The sequence below is a fragment of the Taudactylus pleione genome, unplaced genomic scaffold (assembly GCF_031769625.1).
Source record: "Taudactylus pleione unplaced genomic scaffold, aTauple2 ptg000138l, whole genome shotgun sequence".
Taxonomy (NCBI): domain Eukaryota; kingdom Metazoa; phylum Chordata; class Amphibia; order Anura; family Myobatrachidae; genus Taudactylus; species Taudactylus pleione.
This window is the reverse complement of record NW_028284540.1, coordinates 15,817,785-15,839,391: the sequence shown is the minus strand read 5'-3', so window position 1 is coordinate 15,839,391 and position 21,607 is coordinate 15,817,785. Positions and strand designations below refer to the sequence as shown.

General features: G+C 47.0%; 1 protein-coding gene across 2 annotated transcripts in view; it reads left to right on the top strand.

The window, feature by feature from the left end:
• Nucleotides 1–12,938, top strand: part of LOC148522853 (uncharacterized) — a 165,247-nt gene extending 152,309 nt beyond the window's left edge. For both annotated transcript variants that reach the window (XM_088473670.1, XM_088473669.1), the window contains one exon: nt 10,583–12,938. In XM_088473670.1, the coding sequence (XP_088329796.1) occupies nt 10,583–11,381 (799 nt within the window). In that variant the 3' untranslated portion in view covers nt 11,382–12,938. The remainder of the gene's footprint in view (nt 1–10,582) is intronic.
• Nucleotides 12,939–21,607: the final 8,669 nt, after the last annotated feature.

Genomic DNA, 21,607 nt, shown 5'->3' with positions numbered 1-21,607 from the left:
TTTAGGGCTAAAAGGCCCTCTTTTTATCTGGTTGTACCACACAACACCACCGGGGCTATTGAGCTCACCCCGAGTCACTTAACCAACCAAGCTAAACGCATGGCATGCACATTTAACAGGGATGCAATCAGGAAATTGGCTGTCTTAATCCCGACAGCCGGCTTCCCGACTGCTTTATCCAGGCGAGGGTTAAATGACAGGCGTCTATATCTATGTAATTTTCCCGCCGTGAGCTGACAGCCGGCATTTGAGTTAGGCAGCCCCCCCAGGAGGGAAAGGGGTTAGGCTAGGGGGAGGGAGGGTTAGGCACCCCCAGGGGGGACTTAGGTTTAGGCTAGGGGAAGGGGGGGGGGTTAGGTACTTACAGGGGGGATTAGGTTTAGGCACTTGGGTGGGAGGTTAGGGTTAGGCACCCCTAAGGAGGGTTAGGTTAGCTTTTACTTACCTATGGATGATCGGGATTTCCAGGGCTGTTGGGCTTCCACTGCTGGGATCTCTGCTTCGGTCGGCCTGCTGCGGACGGGATTCGAACTGCCAGCCAGAGGGATGGCGGTATTTCATACCAATTCCCATTTAACATTTTCCCTAATGAACAGTGGGGAGTGGCCACTCTGCTGTGCCAAAGATCACCTGGACAGGTAGCTACGCCCAGGTGCCAGCAAGTCTGGAGTGAGGGATGATTCTCTCCCAAACTTTACCTCCAGTATTCTGCTGGGGGTCCTTATCTTCTCTGGCCATATTTGGGCTCCAGAGGCAGGTAGACAAGAGCCACAGGAAGAAGTCTCCTAGCCACAGAGTGTAAGGTTTTTGGAGCTTCTAAAAAACAATGAACTGGCTCTGCTGGCCAGCTCTCCCTGCATCTCCTCATACCACCCTAATGCAGGAGACTGGTCAGCGCACCAGGGGTTAACATGCTACTTCGCCGCTGGAGGTGATCCAGATCTGTGACGCCTAACATAAAGACAGTAAAAAAATTTTTTTTTTACATAGGCGGCGCAAGAAAATGTGGCCTAGTGCTGACTGGTCTCTTTAAAGATGACGCCGTGACACGAGGGTTAACCCCTTCAGTGCAGTGATTGCCATCTTAGCCACGTGAGCAGAGTCTCCAGCCACATGTGCTCCACAGGGGCAGCAGTAATGGCTAGCATTACTGTATCACAGCACTGACGTTGTGGGTTCAATACCCACTACGGCACTAACTGTGTGGAGTTTGTATATTCTCCCTGTGCTTATGTGAGTTTCCTCCCATACTGCAAAAAATATGAGATATGGTAAGAACTTACCCTTGTTATCTCTATTTCTACGAAGTCCATAGGGTTCCACAGGATACCTTGGGGTATAGGTGTGACGTCAGTCATCGGGCACCATAGAGTTAAGCTTTCAGCCTCCCAGGATGAACTAGGGTCCCCCTCCTATACCCTGCCCCCGAGCCAAGGCACCTCAGTTAGTTACCAAGCCATAGGCCGGAGGAGAAGTAAGAGAGAGAAAAAAGATCTGGACACACACAAGAATCACATTCTCACCAGAGGGAGACGGAAAAACCGGTGACCAGAGCAAAGCCCATCTGCAGCACAGGTGCGACAGGGCGGGAGTCCTGTCGAACCCTATGGACTTCGTAGAAATAGAGATAACAAGGGTAAGTTCTTACCATATCTCATATTTTCTACTTCAGGGTCCATAGGGTATCCACAGGATACCTTGGGGATGTCCCAAAGCAGTATCCTTTAAGGGTGGGGACGCTCCTGTGCTGAAAGGAGAATCCGCCGCCCGAAGGAAGCATCCTGAGAGGCGAAGGTGTCAAACCTGTAATACCTCACGAAGGTATGGACAGAGGACCACGTAGCAGCCTTGCAGATCTGGACTGCAGAGGCACCACGTCGAGCTGCCCACGAAGGACCCACAGACCTAGTGGAATGAGCCTTCACAGAAGGAGGAACCGGCAGGCCTTCATGAAGATAAGCTTCAGAAATAGCCATACGGATCCAGGCTGCCAAAGTTTGCTTTGAAGCAGGCCAACCCTTTTTACGGAAGCCATAGAGGACAAACAAGGCGTCCTACTTCCTAAACGAAGAAGGGCGGTCAACATAAGTCCTTAAGGCCCGCACAACATCCAAAGAGGCCTCACCCACGGAAAGACCAGGTGAGTTAAAGGCCGGAACAACGATGTCCTCGTTAACATGAAACTGGGAAACAACTTTGGGAATAAACTCGGGCCGAGTTCGGAGCACTGCCCTGTTCCCATGAAAAACCAAGAAAGGAGTTCTACAAGAAAGAGCCCCTAAATCAGAAACACGTCTGGCCGAAGCAATAGCCAGAAGGAAAACAGTCTTAGCTGTTAGCCATTTAAGATCCACTGAGTCCAGTGGTTCAAACGGCGGTCCTTGGAGAGCCCTCAGGACCACAGCCAAATCCCAAGGCGCCACAGGTGGAACAAAAGGCGGCTGAATGCGAAGAACAGCTTGCATAAAGGTGCGCACATCCGGGATTGTAGCAATCCTACGGTGAAACCAGACAGACAGGGCCGAAACCTGTACCTTCAAAGAACAAGGCGAAGCCCATGATCTAGTCCCGCTTGTAGGAAGGCGAGTATCCGAGACAGACGAAACTCCCGCGGTGCATAACCTCTCGGTGGACACCACTGGAAGAACGTATGCCACACGCGATGGTATATCCTCGCGGAAGACGGTTTCCGAGCTCGTAACATGGTACGCACTACAGAACTGGAAAACCCCCTGGACCTCAGCATGGCTGTCTCAACAGCCACGCCGTCAAAGACAACAGAGTCAGGTCCGGGTGAAGACAAGGACCCTGTGACAGAAGGTCCGGTCGTAGCGGCAACCGCAGAGGACTGTCCACGGACAGACCCTGAAGGTCTGAGAACCAGTGCCGTCTGGGCCACACGGGAGCTATCAACAGGAGCGTCCCTCCTTCCTGTTTGAATTTCCGGATTACCCGTGGAAGAAGGGAGACCGGAGGGAACAGGTATGCGAACCGGAACGTCCACCGGACGGACAGAGCATCCACCAGAGACGCCCCTTCGTCTCTTGTGCGAGACCCGTACACCGGCAACTTGTTGTTGTGCCGGGACGCCATGAGGTTGATCTCTGGAAGACCCCATCTGTCCACCAGCAATTGAAAAACGTCCGGGTGCAGGGACCATTCCCCCAGATGAACGTCCTGGCGACTTAGAAAGTCCGCCTCCCAATTTAGCACTCCCGGGATGAAGACCGCTGACATGGCTGGAAGATTGCGCTCCGCCCATACCAGGATCCGAGAGACCTCCACGAGAGCCGCCCGACTTCGGGTTCCTCCTTGCCTGTTTATGTAGGCCACGGTGGTAGCGTTGTCCGACTGGACCTGTACCGGACGATCCTGGAGAACCCAATGTGCCTGCTGGAGAGCATTGAAGACCGCACGTTGTTCCAAGATATTGATTGGAAGCTCCGCTTCTGTCGGCGTCCACCTGCCCTGGAACAAGTGTGGACCCGAAACTGCTCCCCAGCCCCCAAGACTGGCGTCCGTTGTCAACAGGACCCAATTTGGAACCCAGAACGGACGTCCCTTGCTGAGATGGGTCGTCTGTAACCACCAGGCAAGGGACAGGCGAACCTCCGGGGTGAGCACAATCGTCTGGGACTTCAGAGACTGAGGCAGCCCGTTCCACTTGGACAGGATCAGGTGCTGCAGAGGTCTTGAGTGAAACTGGGCATATTCCACCATGTCGAACACCGACACCATGGAGCCCAGTAACCTCATCGCCGAGTGTAGAGACACCCGGCGGCTGTGCAGACAACTGCGCACCCTCGACTGTAAAGCAGAGATCTTTTCCCCCGTCACGAAGATCCTTTGCTGTTCCGAGTCCAATAAGGCTCCGAGGTGCAGAATCCGCCGAGACGGGATTAGAGTGGACTTCTGCCAGTTGATTAGCCAGCCGTGCCGTTGCAGTAGCGCAATGGTCAGGTCCAAGTGGCGTAGAAGGAGCTCTGGAGATCCTGCCACCAATAAAAAGTCGTCCAAGTACGGCAACATGCGGACTCCCTGCAGCCGCAGAGAAGCCGCCATGACCGCCATCACCTTGGTGAACACACGTGGTGCTGTCGCCAGGCCAAAAGGTAACGCCCGAAACTGGAAGTGGTCGCTGCGGATTGCAAACCTGAGGAACTGTTGATGGCGCAAAAGAATAGGGACATGCAGTTAAGCGTCCTGTATGTCCAATGACACCATGTAGTCCCCAGGTTCCAGCGCCAGAATGATGGACCGTAGGGTCTCCATCCGAAACTTCGGTACCCGCAAAGACTTGTTGAGAGCTTTGAGGTTGAGAATCGGACGATACGACCCATTGGGTTTCTGTACCAAAAAAAGATTTGAATAGAAACCCTGGCCCCTCTGGGAGAATGGAACAGGCACTATAACTCCAGCCTGGAGCATAGTGTACAATACCTTCCGCAGCTCCGTAGCCTTGTTCCGGTCTGATGGTAGACCCGTGGTGAAGAATCGAGCCGGGGGTCTGTGCCGGAAAGAGAGGGAACCCAAGTGTCTGTCGTAGTGACCGACCAACACTTGGCGAACTGCAGCAGGCGGCCTCCCACTTTGGGATCCCCCAAAGGGAGGCCCGGACCGTCAGGCCGAAGGCTTGTCATCTGGCATAGGGGCCGGACGTCTGGTACTCCATGCCTGCTTCCGTGGCTTGGCCGATTTCTTAGGGCCAGCCTGTCGAGGAAAAGACTGTGGTTTGGGCCTGCCCTGGGCCCTATAAGACCGAAAGGACGATGGTCCAGAACCAGAAGGAGCAGCGGCCGACGGGAGACAAGCCGATTTGGCTGCCGGCAGCGTGGCCACAATCTTGTCCAGATCCGTACCGAAGAGAACTTCTCCGGTAAATGGCAACGCCTCCAAACCCTTTTTGGAATCTGCGTCCGCCTTCCAGGATCGCAGCCACAAGGTGCGACGAGCAGCCACCGCTGCTGAAGAAATTCTAGACACCAGAGTACTAATGTCTAAGGCCGCCTCGTTGATATAAGTGGCCGAATCACGGAGATTACCAATCAACTCCGCCTGTTCGGCCGGACAGTCAGAATCAAAAGACGCCTCTAATGAATCCGCCCAGCGCTCCATTGCTCTGGCAACCCAGCAAATGGCCATAGCCGGCCGTGCTGCCCCCCCCCGCAAGGGAATAAGCGGACTTCAGGCAGATCTCCACCTTGCGGTCCGTAGCATCCTTAAGGGAGGACATGGATGGCATCGGCAATGTGGCACCACGGACAAGACGGGTCACGTGAGAATCCACCTGTGGAGGGGATTCCCACTTCGCAAAATAATTATCCGCGAACGGATAAGCCACTGCCAGGCGCCTCTGCTGCTGGTATCTTTTGCCAGGCTGTTTCCACGCCTCCTCTAAATGGTCCACTAACTGACCCGAAAGAGGAAAGACTGTGGCATCGCCCTTCACATCTTTAAAAAAGGCATACTTGGATTTAGCCGCTGGGGGAACTTCGTCCTCAATCACCAAGGCTGTGCGGACCGCCCGAATAAGTCCAGGAATATATACCTTGGACTTAGCATCAATGTCCTTAGTATGGAGAGGTTCCTGATCGTAAGGATCCAGAATCTCCCCATCAGACGTCCCCTCGTCATCCTCATAAGGAGCCGACAGAGACGCCACCGGCCGTTTATGTGGCCGCATCACAGACTCCCCTTGCAACACATCCGACAAGTGCTGTACAGAACTCGTCAGGGAGTTAACCCACGCCGGCTCCTGAGAAAACGGGAGCGGGGAAATAGGGAGACTGTGGGGTACCACCAATTGTCGTGGGAAACCCTGCATGGGTGACGACACCACTGACTGCTGGGACAAACCCATCGGCGTAAAACGTGGGCTGCGGAGCTAACTGGCCCACTAAGGTTGTAAGCGCCTGAGCGAAACAAGCCCAGGGCGGCTCCTGTACCGGTGCTGTAACCGTAATAGGCCGCGCCATAGACAAACACTGCCGGCAGAGGCCCTCCGCGCTACCCTCCCCCTCCGCTAACGGTACTTTACACGTAGCACACTGTAGCCGGAGAGGAAAATCACTTTCAGACATGATGGCACCAAGTATGTGAGCCCTCTCACCAATTATATATTAAATAGGCGAGAGACCACCCTGCAGCACCGCACCGCAAGGGCTTAGCAGAAAGGACAGGGACAGTAATAAAGCTGACAGATAGAAGAAAAGTTACAGGCAGCAGCGCTAGCACAGTCACATACAATGCAAAGAAAAATCAATTCCTGCACTAACAGCGCTGATCACTCAACTACGCAGACACAGGGCCTGGTAGGACACAGCGTAGCATACACAGACCTGACCCAAATCGGAGGAGAGGTATGCGGGGGGACCCAGACCACGATGCTTCCGTCCAGTGCTTCCAGCAGCGTTCACCATGCGTTGGAAAGATGGCCGCCGAGGAGCAGAGAGGAGGCTGGCCTGGGGGAGGAGCGCTGCTACAGGACCAGTCGGCAGTGTGCAGAGAGGGCTGTGTGCAGCGGGGGAGGCGCCGGCTGTGAGACAGGGAAGGCGCGCTCCCCTGGCATGCATTTAACCCCCGGGACGCCGCAGCGCTACCGCTCTGCTGCGGTCCGCTGTCCCAGGGGGTAGTGGAAGCGCAGGTTCATACCTGGCTCCACGCTGCAGCCAGTCCCCAGGGAACCCCCTGCCTGGGGACTCTGGACCATGTAACAGCGGGGACCCACCGCGGGACCCCGCTGCTTACCTTGCTGTCCCCCTTGAATCCGGCCATGGTCCGGAACATCTGGGGTCACCGCTAGCTGTGACCCCAGATGCTCACCAGCATCCCCGGATCGGTACCGGCGGGGGTGTAGGGAAGACAGCATGGACGTCAGGACTGACTGTCCATGCTGTTCATCCAGATGTGCAGCCACAACTGCATGAAGAAAAAGCTTCAGGGGCTCTTCTAGCCCCCACTCCAACAGGTGCACCCAACTCCGGCCGGGCACCAAACTAAACTGAGGTGCCTTGGCTCGGGGGCGGGGTATAGGAGGGGGACCCTAGTGCATCCTGGGAGGCTGAAAGCTTAACTCTATGGTGCCCGATGACTGACGTCACACCTATACTCCAAGGTATCCTGTGGATACCCTATGGACCCTGAAGTAGAAATATACTGGTAGGTTAATTGGTTCCCAACAAAAAATAACCCTAGTGTGTATGTGCTTTCTGTATGTCTCCCGAAAGAGACAGGATTTGCGGGCTTACGGCAACTTGGATGTGTGGCAGGGGATATAGATTGTAATCTCCAGTGGGGCAGGGACTGATGTGAATGGCCAAACATTCTCTGTAAAGTGCTGCAGAATGTGAGCGCTATATAAATAACTGGTAATAAATAAATAAAATAGTAACGGAGTAACAAAGCATAAATACACAATGGGATACTATAGCATAAGTACCAGACATGAATATCACACCACAGACTGGATTAGATTTACAGGGGCTGGTGTAGGTAAACCCGCTGGAGCTATCAGGTGAAAGCGGAGGCAAGTTGATTCACTGCTCAGTGATCCTGTACCCAATGAATGGGGAAGTAAACAGAGTCAGTCAAAGAAGGGGAGTAGAAAAAGGAAAGGAATGGGTTACTAACCCAGATTAATGACTGCCCTGGAAGACTGAAGAAAAATATTTTTACCGATTTTAGATTTTGCATGTCTAATAAATTGTTTATAATGTAGTGAAAACTGATGGATGCTTCCAAATATCATAATTGAGATGAATGGATTGTGCAGCTAAGCAGGCCTCAATTTTCTAGCAGTGACTGTCAATGGCAGGCTGGAGAGCTTCTGCATTCTAACAGGAAATCACAGAGCCCGCACCAGTGGCTCTGTCCAGTGTGGGAGGCCTTGGCCAGTTATCTCATATGTAAATCATTTTTAAGCTTTGATAGATCCAATAGTAACTATAATCAGACTTGCTTACCCTCCCGATTTTGCCGGGAGCCTCCCGAAAATCGGGTGCAGCTCCCGGCCCCCCGGAAAGGCAGGCAAGCCTCCCGATTGCGTCATTTTGGCCCCACCCCCTGCTCCACAATGCCTGTATTATCGACATTGTGAGAGGGGGCAGAGCCAAAATGATGTTATCATGTGGCCACACCCAGAAATGCTAGTCACCCACCTGGCCTCTCCCCCTTGTCCCAGTCTGCTGATCTGGCTGCTCCCTCCCAGAAGGAGCAGCCAGAAAGTCGGCAAGTATGACTATAATACTGCTATACTAATAGATCCCATTTCCATTTGATAGTAATTAATAAAAACAAGATTAAATACTACCCCGTTTCTGTCCTTAGAATTCCCAAAGTTCTTAAATTAAATACATATTTGGCATATCTGTACTCGGAACTACTAGACCACAGGTTCTCAAATTCGGTACTCAGGACCCCAAACAGTTCACATTTTCCAGGTCTCCTCCCAGAATCACAAGTGAAATAATTACCACCACCTGTGTCAGTGAGTAATGAATACACCTGTGCAGCTGCTGGGTGACCTGGAAAACGTGAACGGTGTGGGGTCCTGAGGACAGAGTTTGAGAACCTCTGTACTAGACAAATGCATTCCAGGTAATTTTCTGTATCTCACAATGAATATGTAACCATGGGAAACATTATGAAAAAAATTTCAGTTTTGCAATTTGGTCTTGGTTTCCTCAGATAATGACATATATTACAATTCCAACAATTTTAGTCAATTTCCATGTGAATTGCATTGAAAATAAAAAGTAATTGGTGAAATCAAAACAGTGTAAAACCAGAAAAATGAGCTAGGTCTCAGAGGTGCAGATACATAGTACATAAAGGAGGGTTATAAAGGAGGGTTAACACCATACTGAGCTTGATAATTGATGTCTGCGTACGCGTTTATGCTTCATACTGCGACAGTGGTACTCACACCTCCTTCCCTACCCCCATAAAAACATGTGTGGAAATAGCTTGTGAGATGTGCTATGTAAAAGAGGAACTGAAAAAAAATGCATGGTTGTTGGTTGGATACACAGAAATAAGTCAGCCTGCACCACTCAGGTCACACAACAGCCTAGATTTCTAGATCTCTCTCTGGGTGCCCAGAGGGGTTGTATACACCCTGCCTATTGTATCATTAAACGCTAGAGAAGGCAGAAGCGGTGGTCATACCAAACTGAAGATGATAGTACATTGCTGGATGTTAGGAGATCACCAGATGTTTTAAATCCAAAAGATGCAAAAGTACCCAGGGTTACTGCAACATCTTTAAAACCAAAACAGAATCTTAAAATTCCCTATCACTTTCCTAGTCCAAGTACATTTCTGAAGTATATAAATTAACAGTTAAGTAACATATTTAGTACATTATAATAATGTGTGAATTACATAAGGAAAAGCACATGAATTTGAATGGCTGGAGGTATTCACACATTCATTCTCTCTCTCTATACACACACGCACACACACACTGATGTCCCAAAAGTTATGGGGTAGATGCCTAGCATAGTGTAGGACCATAGATGCTCGATTGGGTACTTCAGTGGAACGTAGTGGCCACACCATTTGTCGGAACTCCTACCATCAGCCCAAAACAACTGGAAACATGACTCATCAGACCACACCACACGTTGCCAGTCCTCCAGAGTCCAATTCGTGATGTCACAAGCCCAGGTAAAGCACTGTGTCTGGTGTTGTAGTGTTAATAGGGGTGCTCTAATGCGTCTTTTGCTCCCATATTCCATGGAAGGTAAAGAACGCTGCAGTGAGCTGTTGGATTTGTGTCTTGAATATCCTGCATGGAATGTGGATGTGCTTTGAGCCAGTGTTGCTTCTCTTTTACCACAGACAATTCTGGCCAGACACCGCTGATCACGAACAATAAGCACCCTTAATCAGCCACGGTGCTGTCCATGATGGGTAGGATGCGTTCCATGAGGTATTCCCGGTACACATGTTACACCTTAAAGTGAGGAATATTGAATATCCGTACAACTTCGGAAATGGAATGTCCTATCCGTCAAGCACCCACTGTCATGCCCCGTTCGAACTCCATTAATTCAAGTCACTTTGCCATGAGCAGCCTAGCCTGTGTTCAGACTAACTCACCAGATGTCAGATTACAACTGGTGCAGGTTTGGGCATTTCCAAGAAGTCACCTACCATTTCCTTTACATATTGCTATTCCATGACTTTTGGCACTTCAATGCATATTTAGATTTGTTTGCCTTGTCCTAAAATAGTTGGTTTCTATCGCCATCTGTAGCTCACAAGAGGTACTGCAACAAATGACTTTCTAGAATCTCCAGTGGGACTTTCAGATACCTGTAATAAAATGTAATAAATGGTGTATGTGTCAGATTAAATCTCTCAGGCTAATTCAATTCTTTGAGATGATCGAAGATTAATCATTGCAGAATGCCTTTGCAACTGCTCCAGCAGAGAATTGAATTGTTAGAGTGGTCATTAGGTAACCTAGCACATCTCTTGTTATTCAAATTACAAATGTTAAGTAGAATGTTGCCTGCCGAGTAGACTACTGTGCATGTGTTTCTGCTGTGGATACTTAAGTATTCTTATTTCATTTTAGAATTTTCCTGGACGTGTCTCAAAATGATAATACTGCTTTACGACGAATGAACCTCCGATCATTCCTAATGGCTCCTTTACAAAGAGTCACTAAGTACCCTCTCCTGCTGAGCCGGATACTCAAAAGTACAACAGAGTTTCACCCTGATCACAGCAGTTTGTGGGAAGCCAAAAGCCGAATTGAATCCCACTTGGAGCACATCAATATGAAAACCAAGCAGGAGGGGAACACATGGACGTTACGTTCCTTCCGAAGAGAAAGTAGGAAGAATAGGGAAATAACAAACATTGAGATGAGAGAGATGGCTATCAAGCAAGCTGGTTGGCCAAGAGAGGAGACACGTTTCATCAAAGAAGGACCTCTGCAGTTAGCACAACCTACAGATGGGCAATGGGTAAAGAAAGGTTGCAAGTCACTAAAGTTCCAGAATGTACATGCTCTGCTGATGGTGAACATGAAGAAGATTTCCGATGGTGGTTCAGAAAGTAGCACTTCTGATAAAACGGTTAAAGATGCTGTTTTGGTGCTGATTAAAGACAAAAGTAATGGGAAATTTGTGATGCTCAGGGACCCCCTGAAACTTGGCCACTGTGTGGTATCCACAGACCCAGAATGTGAAGATACCTTTGAACTCTTGGAGATCAGGAGAGAAGGATTTGTGTTTCGAGACAATGACAGTTCACGAACTCAACACTGGTTCCAACAAATTAAAAATTACTCCAGTGATCTTGGATCCTGGAGGAAACGTCGCAATGCTCTCCCAAATATAATGATAAGCACAGTGCAAAATAGGTCATGAAGGTGTCACATATTAAGGGTTGAAATAAGCCCAAACATCTGCACAAATATAAACAGATTACTGTATCAAGTTTATGTTAGCAATCCCAAGACCATCTAAATCCTCCCATAGTTTGAATAATTTTGCACAACTTGTACAGAGTTGGATCTCAGCTGAGGATCTTGATTTAATTTGTGGCTTCTCATTCCTCTCTTCAGTCATCCCCCATAGCGCAATTTGCAAACTATCTATGTCCTATGGAAGAACTAGGGAATTATGAGGAAAGGAATGAGAAATCGAGCTGCTGTCAGAATGAGTATTAAGGGTTATTGCAGCTGGGTTTCCATATGCAGAACCAAAACTAAAACACCTAACAAGGTTCAATGGAAAAGTTTACTCATCTTCTGAGTAATTCTCATGTAATTCACATGAATTATGCCGTATTTATTGTTAATCAGGAGGCTTTAGTTTACAGTCTCTTTGCGGTTGAGTTCACATTGGGCGTTTTTCACATGGTTTGTAAACCTATGGACATCTATCAGCTGTGTTCTTACAGCATTGGACAGCATATGAGATGATGGTGTCACTGTTGGGTTAAGAATTGCCTTAATGCCCCCATACATCAGCAAGCTGAAAACCACAATTGAACAATTTGAAGATTTATTGCCCGATTTTAGGATTTCCCAATCTAGCAATCTGCGCCCATACATTACAGATCTTTTTCAGTGATTTGCAGATCGATTGCAGCAAACACAGATCTGCCAATGTTGAAAAGGCCGATCCTTTTACTAGTGACGGTCTGCAAATCTGGTGATCATGTCTATACACTAGCAATTTACAGCCCCAATCCATCTCTGAAATCCAATATGTTGGACAATCGGATTTAATAATTCCAATCACTTTTTAGTTGCAATCTGTGATCTGTGAAGCCCATACATTGCATATTTTTATACACAATCATCTGCAAATTGAAGAATTGCCACAATCGATTGCCTTGACACTACAACAGTGAAGGCCCCCATACATCAGCAAAGAGTCACTTCAGCTAATGCAGGCATATGGCACTGGTCCCAGCAAGCCCAACAAATCAAAAGCACACCTTTGTGAGACTTGCAGTTCAACCACAACTGGCGTGCCATAGGATGCCGAAGGCACCATGCCACAGTCAACACATGGCTGCAGTAGTCCCCCATCTGAGATCAGCCGCAATGTTAATAATATATATATATATTCGTTTTTTTATTGAATAAAATTTTAATTACATTTTAAATTACATTTCACAAATTTTTGGTTTGTCAGATCAGCTGCAGTTTTCCGTACTAGGAGTTCTAGCACAAGTCTAGACATGATACCAGATTCGAAACGGATATTGTGTGTTACTAACCGGATAATAAAAGTCATGTGCAAAAAATATAGCATCAGAATTTTACTTAATAAATTCACAGCAGCTGTTACTTTGCATGATCTTTTATTTGTAGTGGTTCATATTAGAATACTGACTTTACTACATAGATGTTGGGTTAACAACACATTTAGACAGTGTTATAGTTTGGGATAAAATAGCCGGTGGAACATTGTACTGCTGACACTTAACAAGAGTGTCCATAAAAGGAGAACTTATCTATACTAATATAAGAATGTTGTGTCTGTCTGTTCCAAGTTGGTGCTAAAACTACTGAACAGATTTTCTTGAAAACTGCATCATTTTGTAGTGGAAACTCCTAGAAATAATTTCATCTCAATCCATCAAGTTAAAGCTGTACAATAACAAAATTTATTGACATCAATGCAAGAGATAGATGTGGCACCAATGCGCACGGCCGGTCAGTGAGAGGGGAAAGGGTGCTTTGGACCAGCGGTCACTTGAATAGGATAGGCTACATAGCAGTCTGCACAGGCACACAGTGGGGGCGATTCAATCGTTTAAGGCGTGATAATTAAGGAGCGCCCAGTGTTGCAATTCAAATTGTTCTGGGCGCTCATTAATTGTCCTCTTCGCCCCGGGTTTAGCCGCGTAAAACGGCTAATCTAGTCTATCGTTCTGATTTGGGCCTGCTAACTGCAGTTAGCGCGCCCTAACCAGGGGGTTTCTCACACATTTCTGCTTGCACCCTCCTGAGGGTGCAAGCAGAAATGCCGCCAGCTATCGCGCCCTGTCGGAGCAACAATGGAATTACTCAGTCGGGCGTCTTACAAAAAAAGTCACCGACAAAACAATTGAATTCCCCCCAGTGACATTGGTGTGAGTGGTGGGTGAAGGCGCTGCTGGTCACGTGACACGGCCCATATACAAAGCAAAGTAGAACATCTCAAATGGGAAAAAAAAAAGTTTTGGCAGAAGTGATTTCATCGTGGGCAAAGCCACAGGCAACAGCTAGTTGATAATATATTCAGACTGAGCTGAGCATTTCCAGATTTTACAAAGGAAATAAAGTATTATTCTGAACTTTAAATTATGGTTTAGGAAGCAAAAAAGATAAATAAATACTTGCCTTATTCTTAGGGAGTATAGTCTGATAATGCGCTTCCTGTGGGCACTCTTCTCTTTCACAGTACTGTCTGGAATTCCTCCTTTGAACCTTGAAGTGGACCACATTACATAAAGTGCTGTACATGTCAGTAAAAATTATGGGACTGATGCAGAGTTGAACACAGAATAATAATGTTATTTATATAGCATTTTCTCCCACTAGGACTCAAAGTGCTTTACATTTGCAGATTGAACAATACGTGATACAAAATAAACGCAGGTACTAACAGACTACATAAAAGAGAGCCAAGAATGTTTTTTTTCCCTTTATTTATTTTTTAACAGAAACTAAAAGGGGCATTAATAAAATGCTTGAATAAACAGGTACATTTTGAGTTTGTTAATGAAGGTTTCTAGAGTGGATGCCTCTTGAACTGTACGAGCCAGTGAGCTCCAGAGAGAAGGAGACACAAAGATAAAAGCGCAATCCTAAGCGAAGTATGGGAGATTGGTAGTGAGTAGGAGGATAAGGAATCAGAAGCGGTTTCAGGTAACTTGGGCCCTGGTAAGTGAGTATGTGTTCCGCGCTAAGTCTAATAGCTGCTCAGTTTAAATGTTGTACCGATTAAGTGTGTAAGAACTTAAGCACTTGTAATTAAAGTATATATGCAATGCTGAAACACAAAAGTTACTACAATTTAATGTGATACATAAGTTAAAATAAAACCTATAATGTAATGTAATATAAAGTGGAGGGGCCCAGGGAGTGGGAATAAAGAGTGGAGTGACTTCGGCCCTGGTTATGTAGGGCTTTGAAAGAGAGTCAATCTTGAAATCTATTTACAATCTTACATGCAGCCAGGGAAGGGAGTGGGGAATGTGTGTTACGCAGTGGCGTAACTATAAATTTTGCTCCCCCATGCCAAAAAAGTTTCAGGCGCCCCCCTTCCCCGCCCAAAGATCAAACACACCCAAAGACGACATTTAAGGTGTGTGCCTTACACATTATGACACACTAAGTAATGCCACTTATAACACAGTATGCCACACCGGAATGCCCCTTACAACACATGCCACACAGCAATGCCCCTTACACATGCCACACAATGATGCCATGTACAACACATAATGACATACAGTAATGCCCTTATAACAAATTTATGCCACGCTGTAATGCCCCTATTTCACATTATGCCACACTGTAATGCCACATACAACACATTATGCCACACAGTAATGCCCCTAATAGCACACTGTGCACACAGTAATGCCAAATACACATTATGCCAAACAGTAATGCCCATTACATCCCACCCAGACAGATCTACTTCACCAACCCTCCTCTCTGCTCCTGCCAGTCTGTCACCTCAGCTCAAGACAGGTTGCACAGATTTTATGTCCGTGTAGAACCAGATTATTGGGAACATAGTTTATAACCTGTAAACTGCGGGTATCAAGTTAGTGCCCCTTATTCAATGCCCCCCTGTAATAGTGCCCCTTATGCAAGGCCCCCTGTAGTTGTGCCCATTAAAGTAGTGCCCCCTGTAGTTGTGCCCCATATGCAATGCCCCCTATACTAGTGCCCTTATGCAATGTCCCCTGTAATAGTGCCCCTTATGCAATGCCCCCTGTAGTAGTGCCCCATATGCAATGCCCCCTGTAGCAAGTGCCCCATATGCAATGCCCCCTGTAATAGTGCCCATTATGCAATGCCCCCTGTAATAGTGCCCATTATGCAATGCCCCCTGTAATAGTGCCAATTATGCAGGGCCCCCTGTAGTTGTGCCCATTAAAGTAGTGCCCCCTGTAGTTGTGCCCCTTTTAGTAATGCCCCCTGTAGTTGTGCCCCTTCTAGTAGTGCCCCCTGTAGTTGTGCCCCTTCTAGTAGTGCCCTCGGTAGTTGTGCCCCTTCTAGAAGTGCCCTCTGTAGTTGTGCCCCTTTTAGTAGTGCCCACTGTAGTTGTGGCCTCTCCTGTTGTTGTGGCCTCCCCAAACCTCTCTCCCTCCCCTCCTGCACATGACTTTGCGCGCTATCATCCGCGTTGTCTCTCCCGCTGCAGCGCTGACTGGATCAAAATAGATCCAGCAGACGCGGCCGCGCAGGTTCCCCAGGTCGTGGGTGACGTCATCACCCGCGCACTGCATTAGTGGGAACGCTGGCCTCTGGAGTGATCAGAGGCTTCCTGAGCCTCCGATCATTTTAGAGGCCAGCGCTCACAGTTGCAGTGGCGTAACCACTGCCCCCGTCACCCCCAAGCTACCCAGCGCCTCCAAGCCACCGCAGGGGCTGCGGGGGCAGTAGTTACGCCACTGGTGTTATGTGGCATGAACGGTGCTGGTTAGCCAACAGTATGGTTGCTGCATGTTGTACCAGCTGCAAGTGGTGCAATTCTTTTGCTGGGGGATCCAGGTAGTTTGCATTCTGTAGTCCAAGAGTGAGGACACAAATGAACACATTAGTGAAGGAAGATCTTCGGAGGGAATAGAGTGCTGCATTCTGGATAGGTTTCCTCAGATAAATAATGATTTTCTCATGGCAGACACCTGGTATTTAAGTGTTTATCCACAAACCAGGACAATACCCAGATTGCACACTTGGTCAGTGTTTGCAACTACAAACTCCCAAGCGAACATCCAGTTGGTTGGCAAAGCTGCAGTCGTGTCCTTTGAATGTGAGCTCCTATCATAAGGACCTGTTTTGTAGGATTCAGTCACAGCCGACTGGCACTAATCCACTCCTAGAGCTCAGGTAGAAAGCCATTTAAGATCGGTGTTGAGATATCAGTACCAAGACTAAAAGCCACGATCAGTTGAGTAGCATCTGCATAGCAATGGAAAACCAGGCCACAACATTGGATTATTTCACCCCTAATGACAGCATGTACAGTACACTGCACGCAGCATGTGAGGTAGGACAATAACTTGTTGAAGACTGCATGGCAATGGTATTAGTAACGATGAGTATACTACTGAAGAAACTCCCTGTGACCTGCCAGCGAGAAACTATTTGAACCAGCTAAAGACTGTGCCAATTCAGTCTATGGAAATTTTTCAGGTGCTCAATTAGAATTCACAATATCAAGTTATAAATCTTTTTAATAAAGAAACAAACAATCTTCAATATAAAATGCATATTTACAGTTCTTGGGGAAAAACAACCATTATGAATCATTGATATGATCTGGCTCGATGTCTACAGTCATAAGCTTTCACATAACAGGTAGAATGTTCCATGTGAAGAAATCAAATACAGATCTTTGGTAAAGACAACAGGGTCTGGGGGGTGGTGATATGACACCATTTTTCAGCCACACAAGTGCTGTGCAGGAAAAGAACATAGAACTAATCTGAAATCACCCTATGACTGGGACCATCTCAAACTGGCCGCATCCCAGTAGGCTACGCTCCAAAACCAGGGATTTCTATAATTGAACTGGTCTGACAGAAGATATGACAGTATATACAATAAATTACAGAAATGATAGCAGCTTTCCCTTCTACAGATATCAGGCCTCCCAGTTGCTGCCAGATAGATGGATTTTGTTTGATTTTTTTATTTGAAATGTATTTTTAAGTCATTATTTTTCTAAGTGTAACAGCAGAGCACATCAGGACAGAATGCAGTGTCTCTGGGTATAGCGCCACCTAGTGTCACTCAAAAATGCCCTCCGCAGCACAGTTTCATGTGCATATTAAAATATTTTAGAATACCTGGCCCTGAAATCAGATTGTGTGTGTGTGTGTGTGTGTGTGTGTGTGTGTGTGTGTGTGTGTGTGTGTGTGTGTGTGTGTGTGTGTGTGTATATATAGCGTTCCCGCTAGGCTGTTTTAGCGGGGCGCGGCGCCCTGCCCTCCTTCTGGAGGGCAAAAAGCAGCCTGCCCTCCAGGAGGAGGGCAAAAAGCGCCCTGCCCTCACAGCCTGCGGGAGCCGTTCTCACCCGCGGGACGCAGTGTCCCACGGGTGGAGAAACATGCGGTGACCCGGTCACCGCCGGAGAATAGACGCCGGGCGCATGCGCCCGGCATCTATTCTCCCTGTCTGCAGGGCTTGGGGGCTGCCCGGCGTGTCCGTAAGTGCCGGGCACGCCCCCAAGAGTGACGAAAAGGGGACGCGTCTTATAGACATGCCCCCTTTTCCGATTACCACGCCCCTTTCTCGGTCGCGTGCGCGCCTGCGGCGCGCGCTCTGGCATGCCCTCTCTAGCTCCGGCGCCCTGCCTCCCGCCAGAGCTAGAGGGAACATGTTTCATAATCGAAAACAATAAATTAAAACCCCTCCACCACTCACTAAACAAAAAAAAAAATAAGTACAAAACAAAAATCACATAAACATAAGATATACAGCCAATGCCTTATCAAAAATGTAATACAATAGATACAGAATTAGAACCCAGATCAGGAGGTTAAAACACACAATGATATAGAGAATCATCCACCAGTTAAATGGGAGAAAATAAGAATCAATTTCAGAATACTACATAATACTGTGCCGTCTCACTAGGTGCCAACTACAGCTACATTCATCAACTTACACCACTCAGCAAAGAAAGGGCCACTAGAGGCCATCCCAATAAGGGCAATGCGAACCTTGGCCAGAGTCAAAGCATTAATTATATACAGATGTATCCTTACACATTAGCTTAAATATGCCACACCAGGTCCCATGTAACTAGGCTAGGGTTGGGCGTCTATTTTCACTGAAAATGTGTCTTAGTCACAATGCGATGAGAAACTGTACTGAGTCTGTAAACGAATCACAGTGGAACTTGGCATGGAAAAAAAACGCAGCCGTGGCATCATAGCACTTTGATAACAGATTCAGAGACTTCGTCACACATAGATATATAAGTGTCGCATAGCAAATTAATCAGTACAGTCTCCTGGTAGCAGAGGAGCACAGCAGCTGGCACGCAGAGAGGGGCTGTTTTCTGTGACTGCACCAATGATGTGGGAGGACACATCTGTATTGACCCATAATGCGATGAACCCCGTCATAGAGACCCATGCCAAAAATGTAAAATTTTAGGAAATAAAAAAAGAGGACTGTTAACCCCCGTTCTGGTGACACAATTGGTGACCAAAATATTTGTACAGCAAAGCATTCCCAAAGGAGGTGCCAAAACGAACACTGGAGTGGAACACGTAGACCGCGTATCCACTAGCAGATACCGGCACGACAGTACGATTACGACATCGTAATCGTACAGTCTTTCACCTTCACCCTGCAGTGCCTACACTGAACAATTGATCTTCAGTGTAGGTACATCAATCATCTCTGAACACGGGCAATCTGTTGTTATCGCCAGATTGACCAGTATGTTCAGTAGATGATGTCAGAAACGACCAACAGGAGCGCACATCACTGGTAGTTTCCGACATGCTAGTGCCCGATTACTGAACGACTGCATGATTACGATGTAACATCGCGTAGTGGATACGCGGCTTTAGGACACCAATCAGAGGCCCCAGACCTAAATCTACTCGGAATCGAAGGGGTAAGATGAACCCTATGTAGTATGAAAAACTGAATCTGTTGAACTCGCACTGCAGAGGTGGTAAACAGAGGGCTACTTAACAACAAAGACCACTCTTAGGGCCGTATTCAATTGCCAGTTTTCGCATGGTGCACTTTCCACAGTCATCGCTGGTTTTGCCTCTGGAAAAGTATCATGCTCATCCCCGCTTTTCGCCCTATTCAATTGCAAAGGACGCGAAAACGTGTCCCGCCCAAACTCAAACAGGCGAAAAGTGCTGTCAGATTTGGGGAAATCAGCCTGACAACCCCTAAAAAATGCACTGACATGGGGGATCACTATGGATACCCCCAAATAGCCCTGCTGAGGGTATTTGGGGAACTTAAATGCTCTCAATAGCTGCTAATTAGCGTCTTTGCACAAGTGGTGAAGAATAGCATTTGGCAGGTTTTTTTGTCTTAAATAAGTAGTCCCTGCTAATTTGGGGTACATGAATGGTTAAAAATCGCTAAAGTGATGTTTTAATAAATGTAAAAAACGCACCTTCAGCAAACACAACCTGGGGCAAAACTAAAGTACTTTTTTGGGGTGATCTAAAAGTATATTTTTTTTTACTCTTTTAGACGCAGCTTACGTTTGGGGGACTGTCCCATGGCTGCAGGTGTGTTCCCGCAACTTTGCACCCCAAACCTGCACTTTTTTTTCGCCTCCATTCAGCAGCAAATCTTTTCCGCTGGTTACAAGGCGCAGACTTTTCGCACCAGCAAAAAGTCTTTGGAATGGAATATAGGGATAAGTTCTCGCCTAGCGAAATGACCTCACCAGCAAAACTTTTTTGCCATCAGTTGAATACGGCCCTTAGTCTTCCAGTGGGCCCAGATCCTCTATCCATTTGAGTCTAGGTGACGCTAGGGCTGAGTTAACAGTAAGGAGAAAAGGAGTAAATGCTATAAATTAGTCTTCTTCTACCAGCCACTTGCAACATGGTTTTAATAGGATCAATAGCAAACAGCAGAAACGAGAAGAAAACTGAGCGGAAAGGGCATGATGAAGCTGTAAATAGTGAAACAAAAGAGTTAGGGATCCCAAATTTACTCTTAATAGTTTCAAATGTTTTAAGAACACCATCACTATACAAATATCAAAGGAAAAAAAAAAACCTCCAACCAGACCATAAGGAACCACCATCTAATAAGGCAGATTCTCCAGGAGCTGAAGAATTCCACAATGATCAATCAGGGTACAACCCCTCCTCCTCCACCCCTTGTGATGGCTATTTAGCCATTGTAAATAATAATTTATACAGAATATGTTTTAATTTCAATAAAATGTATGGCTCCCAGGGAAAAGTCAGTCACACTGTACTGGATTGTTACTTCTTTAATTACCCTTTGATTGCTAAAGACACAGGGGCAAAAACCATATTCATCATTACACTACCAAAGAGGACTTTTGCATCTGGCTCCATTTCATTTGCAAGGGACACCAGGGGCTTAGGTTTTGAGACAGCAACTTACCATTCACTGAACATGTTAAGAATACTAGCATGGTTATAGACAACTTATAAGTCTCTTCTGCCCATACAGCAAATAGAGGGGACCCATATAGGGGCCCAACCTCCTTATCTGAAGCCAGGAAGTGAACAGCACTGTGTACATCCCATCAGTAGCTGCAGTTCATTTCACCGGAGAACTCTGTCTATTAACTTCTCTTCCATAAAGCTGGTATATTTACTACAGCAGTGACCTGACCATGCATTCCAGGACAGTCAGACACAGAGGGCCAAATGTAATAGGGTGAGAGTTTAGAAAAAGTGTGAGTATAGAGCTATACCTGCAATTTCAGGGTGTGAAAATGCAAACCCGCATGTTTCTCAAAACCCCACAATTCACAATGGCAAAACATGCATCCAGATGTTTTGACATTGTGAGCATAGAACTCGGGCAATGTAATAGAGTGAGAGTGTTCCACTTGCACACTATTAGCCTGAAAACTTGAAATTTTTTTTTTTAAAATGACCAGTCTCAGGATAGCGAGTCTAGCCTGAGCAGGTCTGAGTAACACAGAAAGATGCACAGCATTTTTTCCCCTGTATTTTAAGAACCAGGACAGGCTCTACAAACCCCTGGGAGCTGGTTATGCTTTTTTTTTTTTTTGGGGTAGGGGAGAGGAGGAGGAGGATTAACGTAATCTAAAAAAAAAAAAAAAATTTACTGTACTTTTTTGTTTTTAACACACAGAACCCTTCATGGATCTCACCGATCTGTGAAGGCTTCTGTATAACTCAGACTATGCTAGTCGCA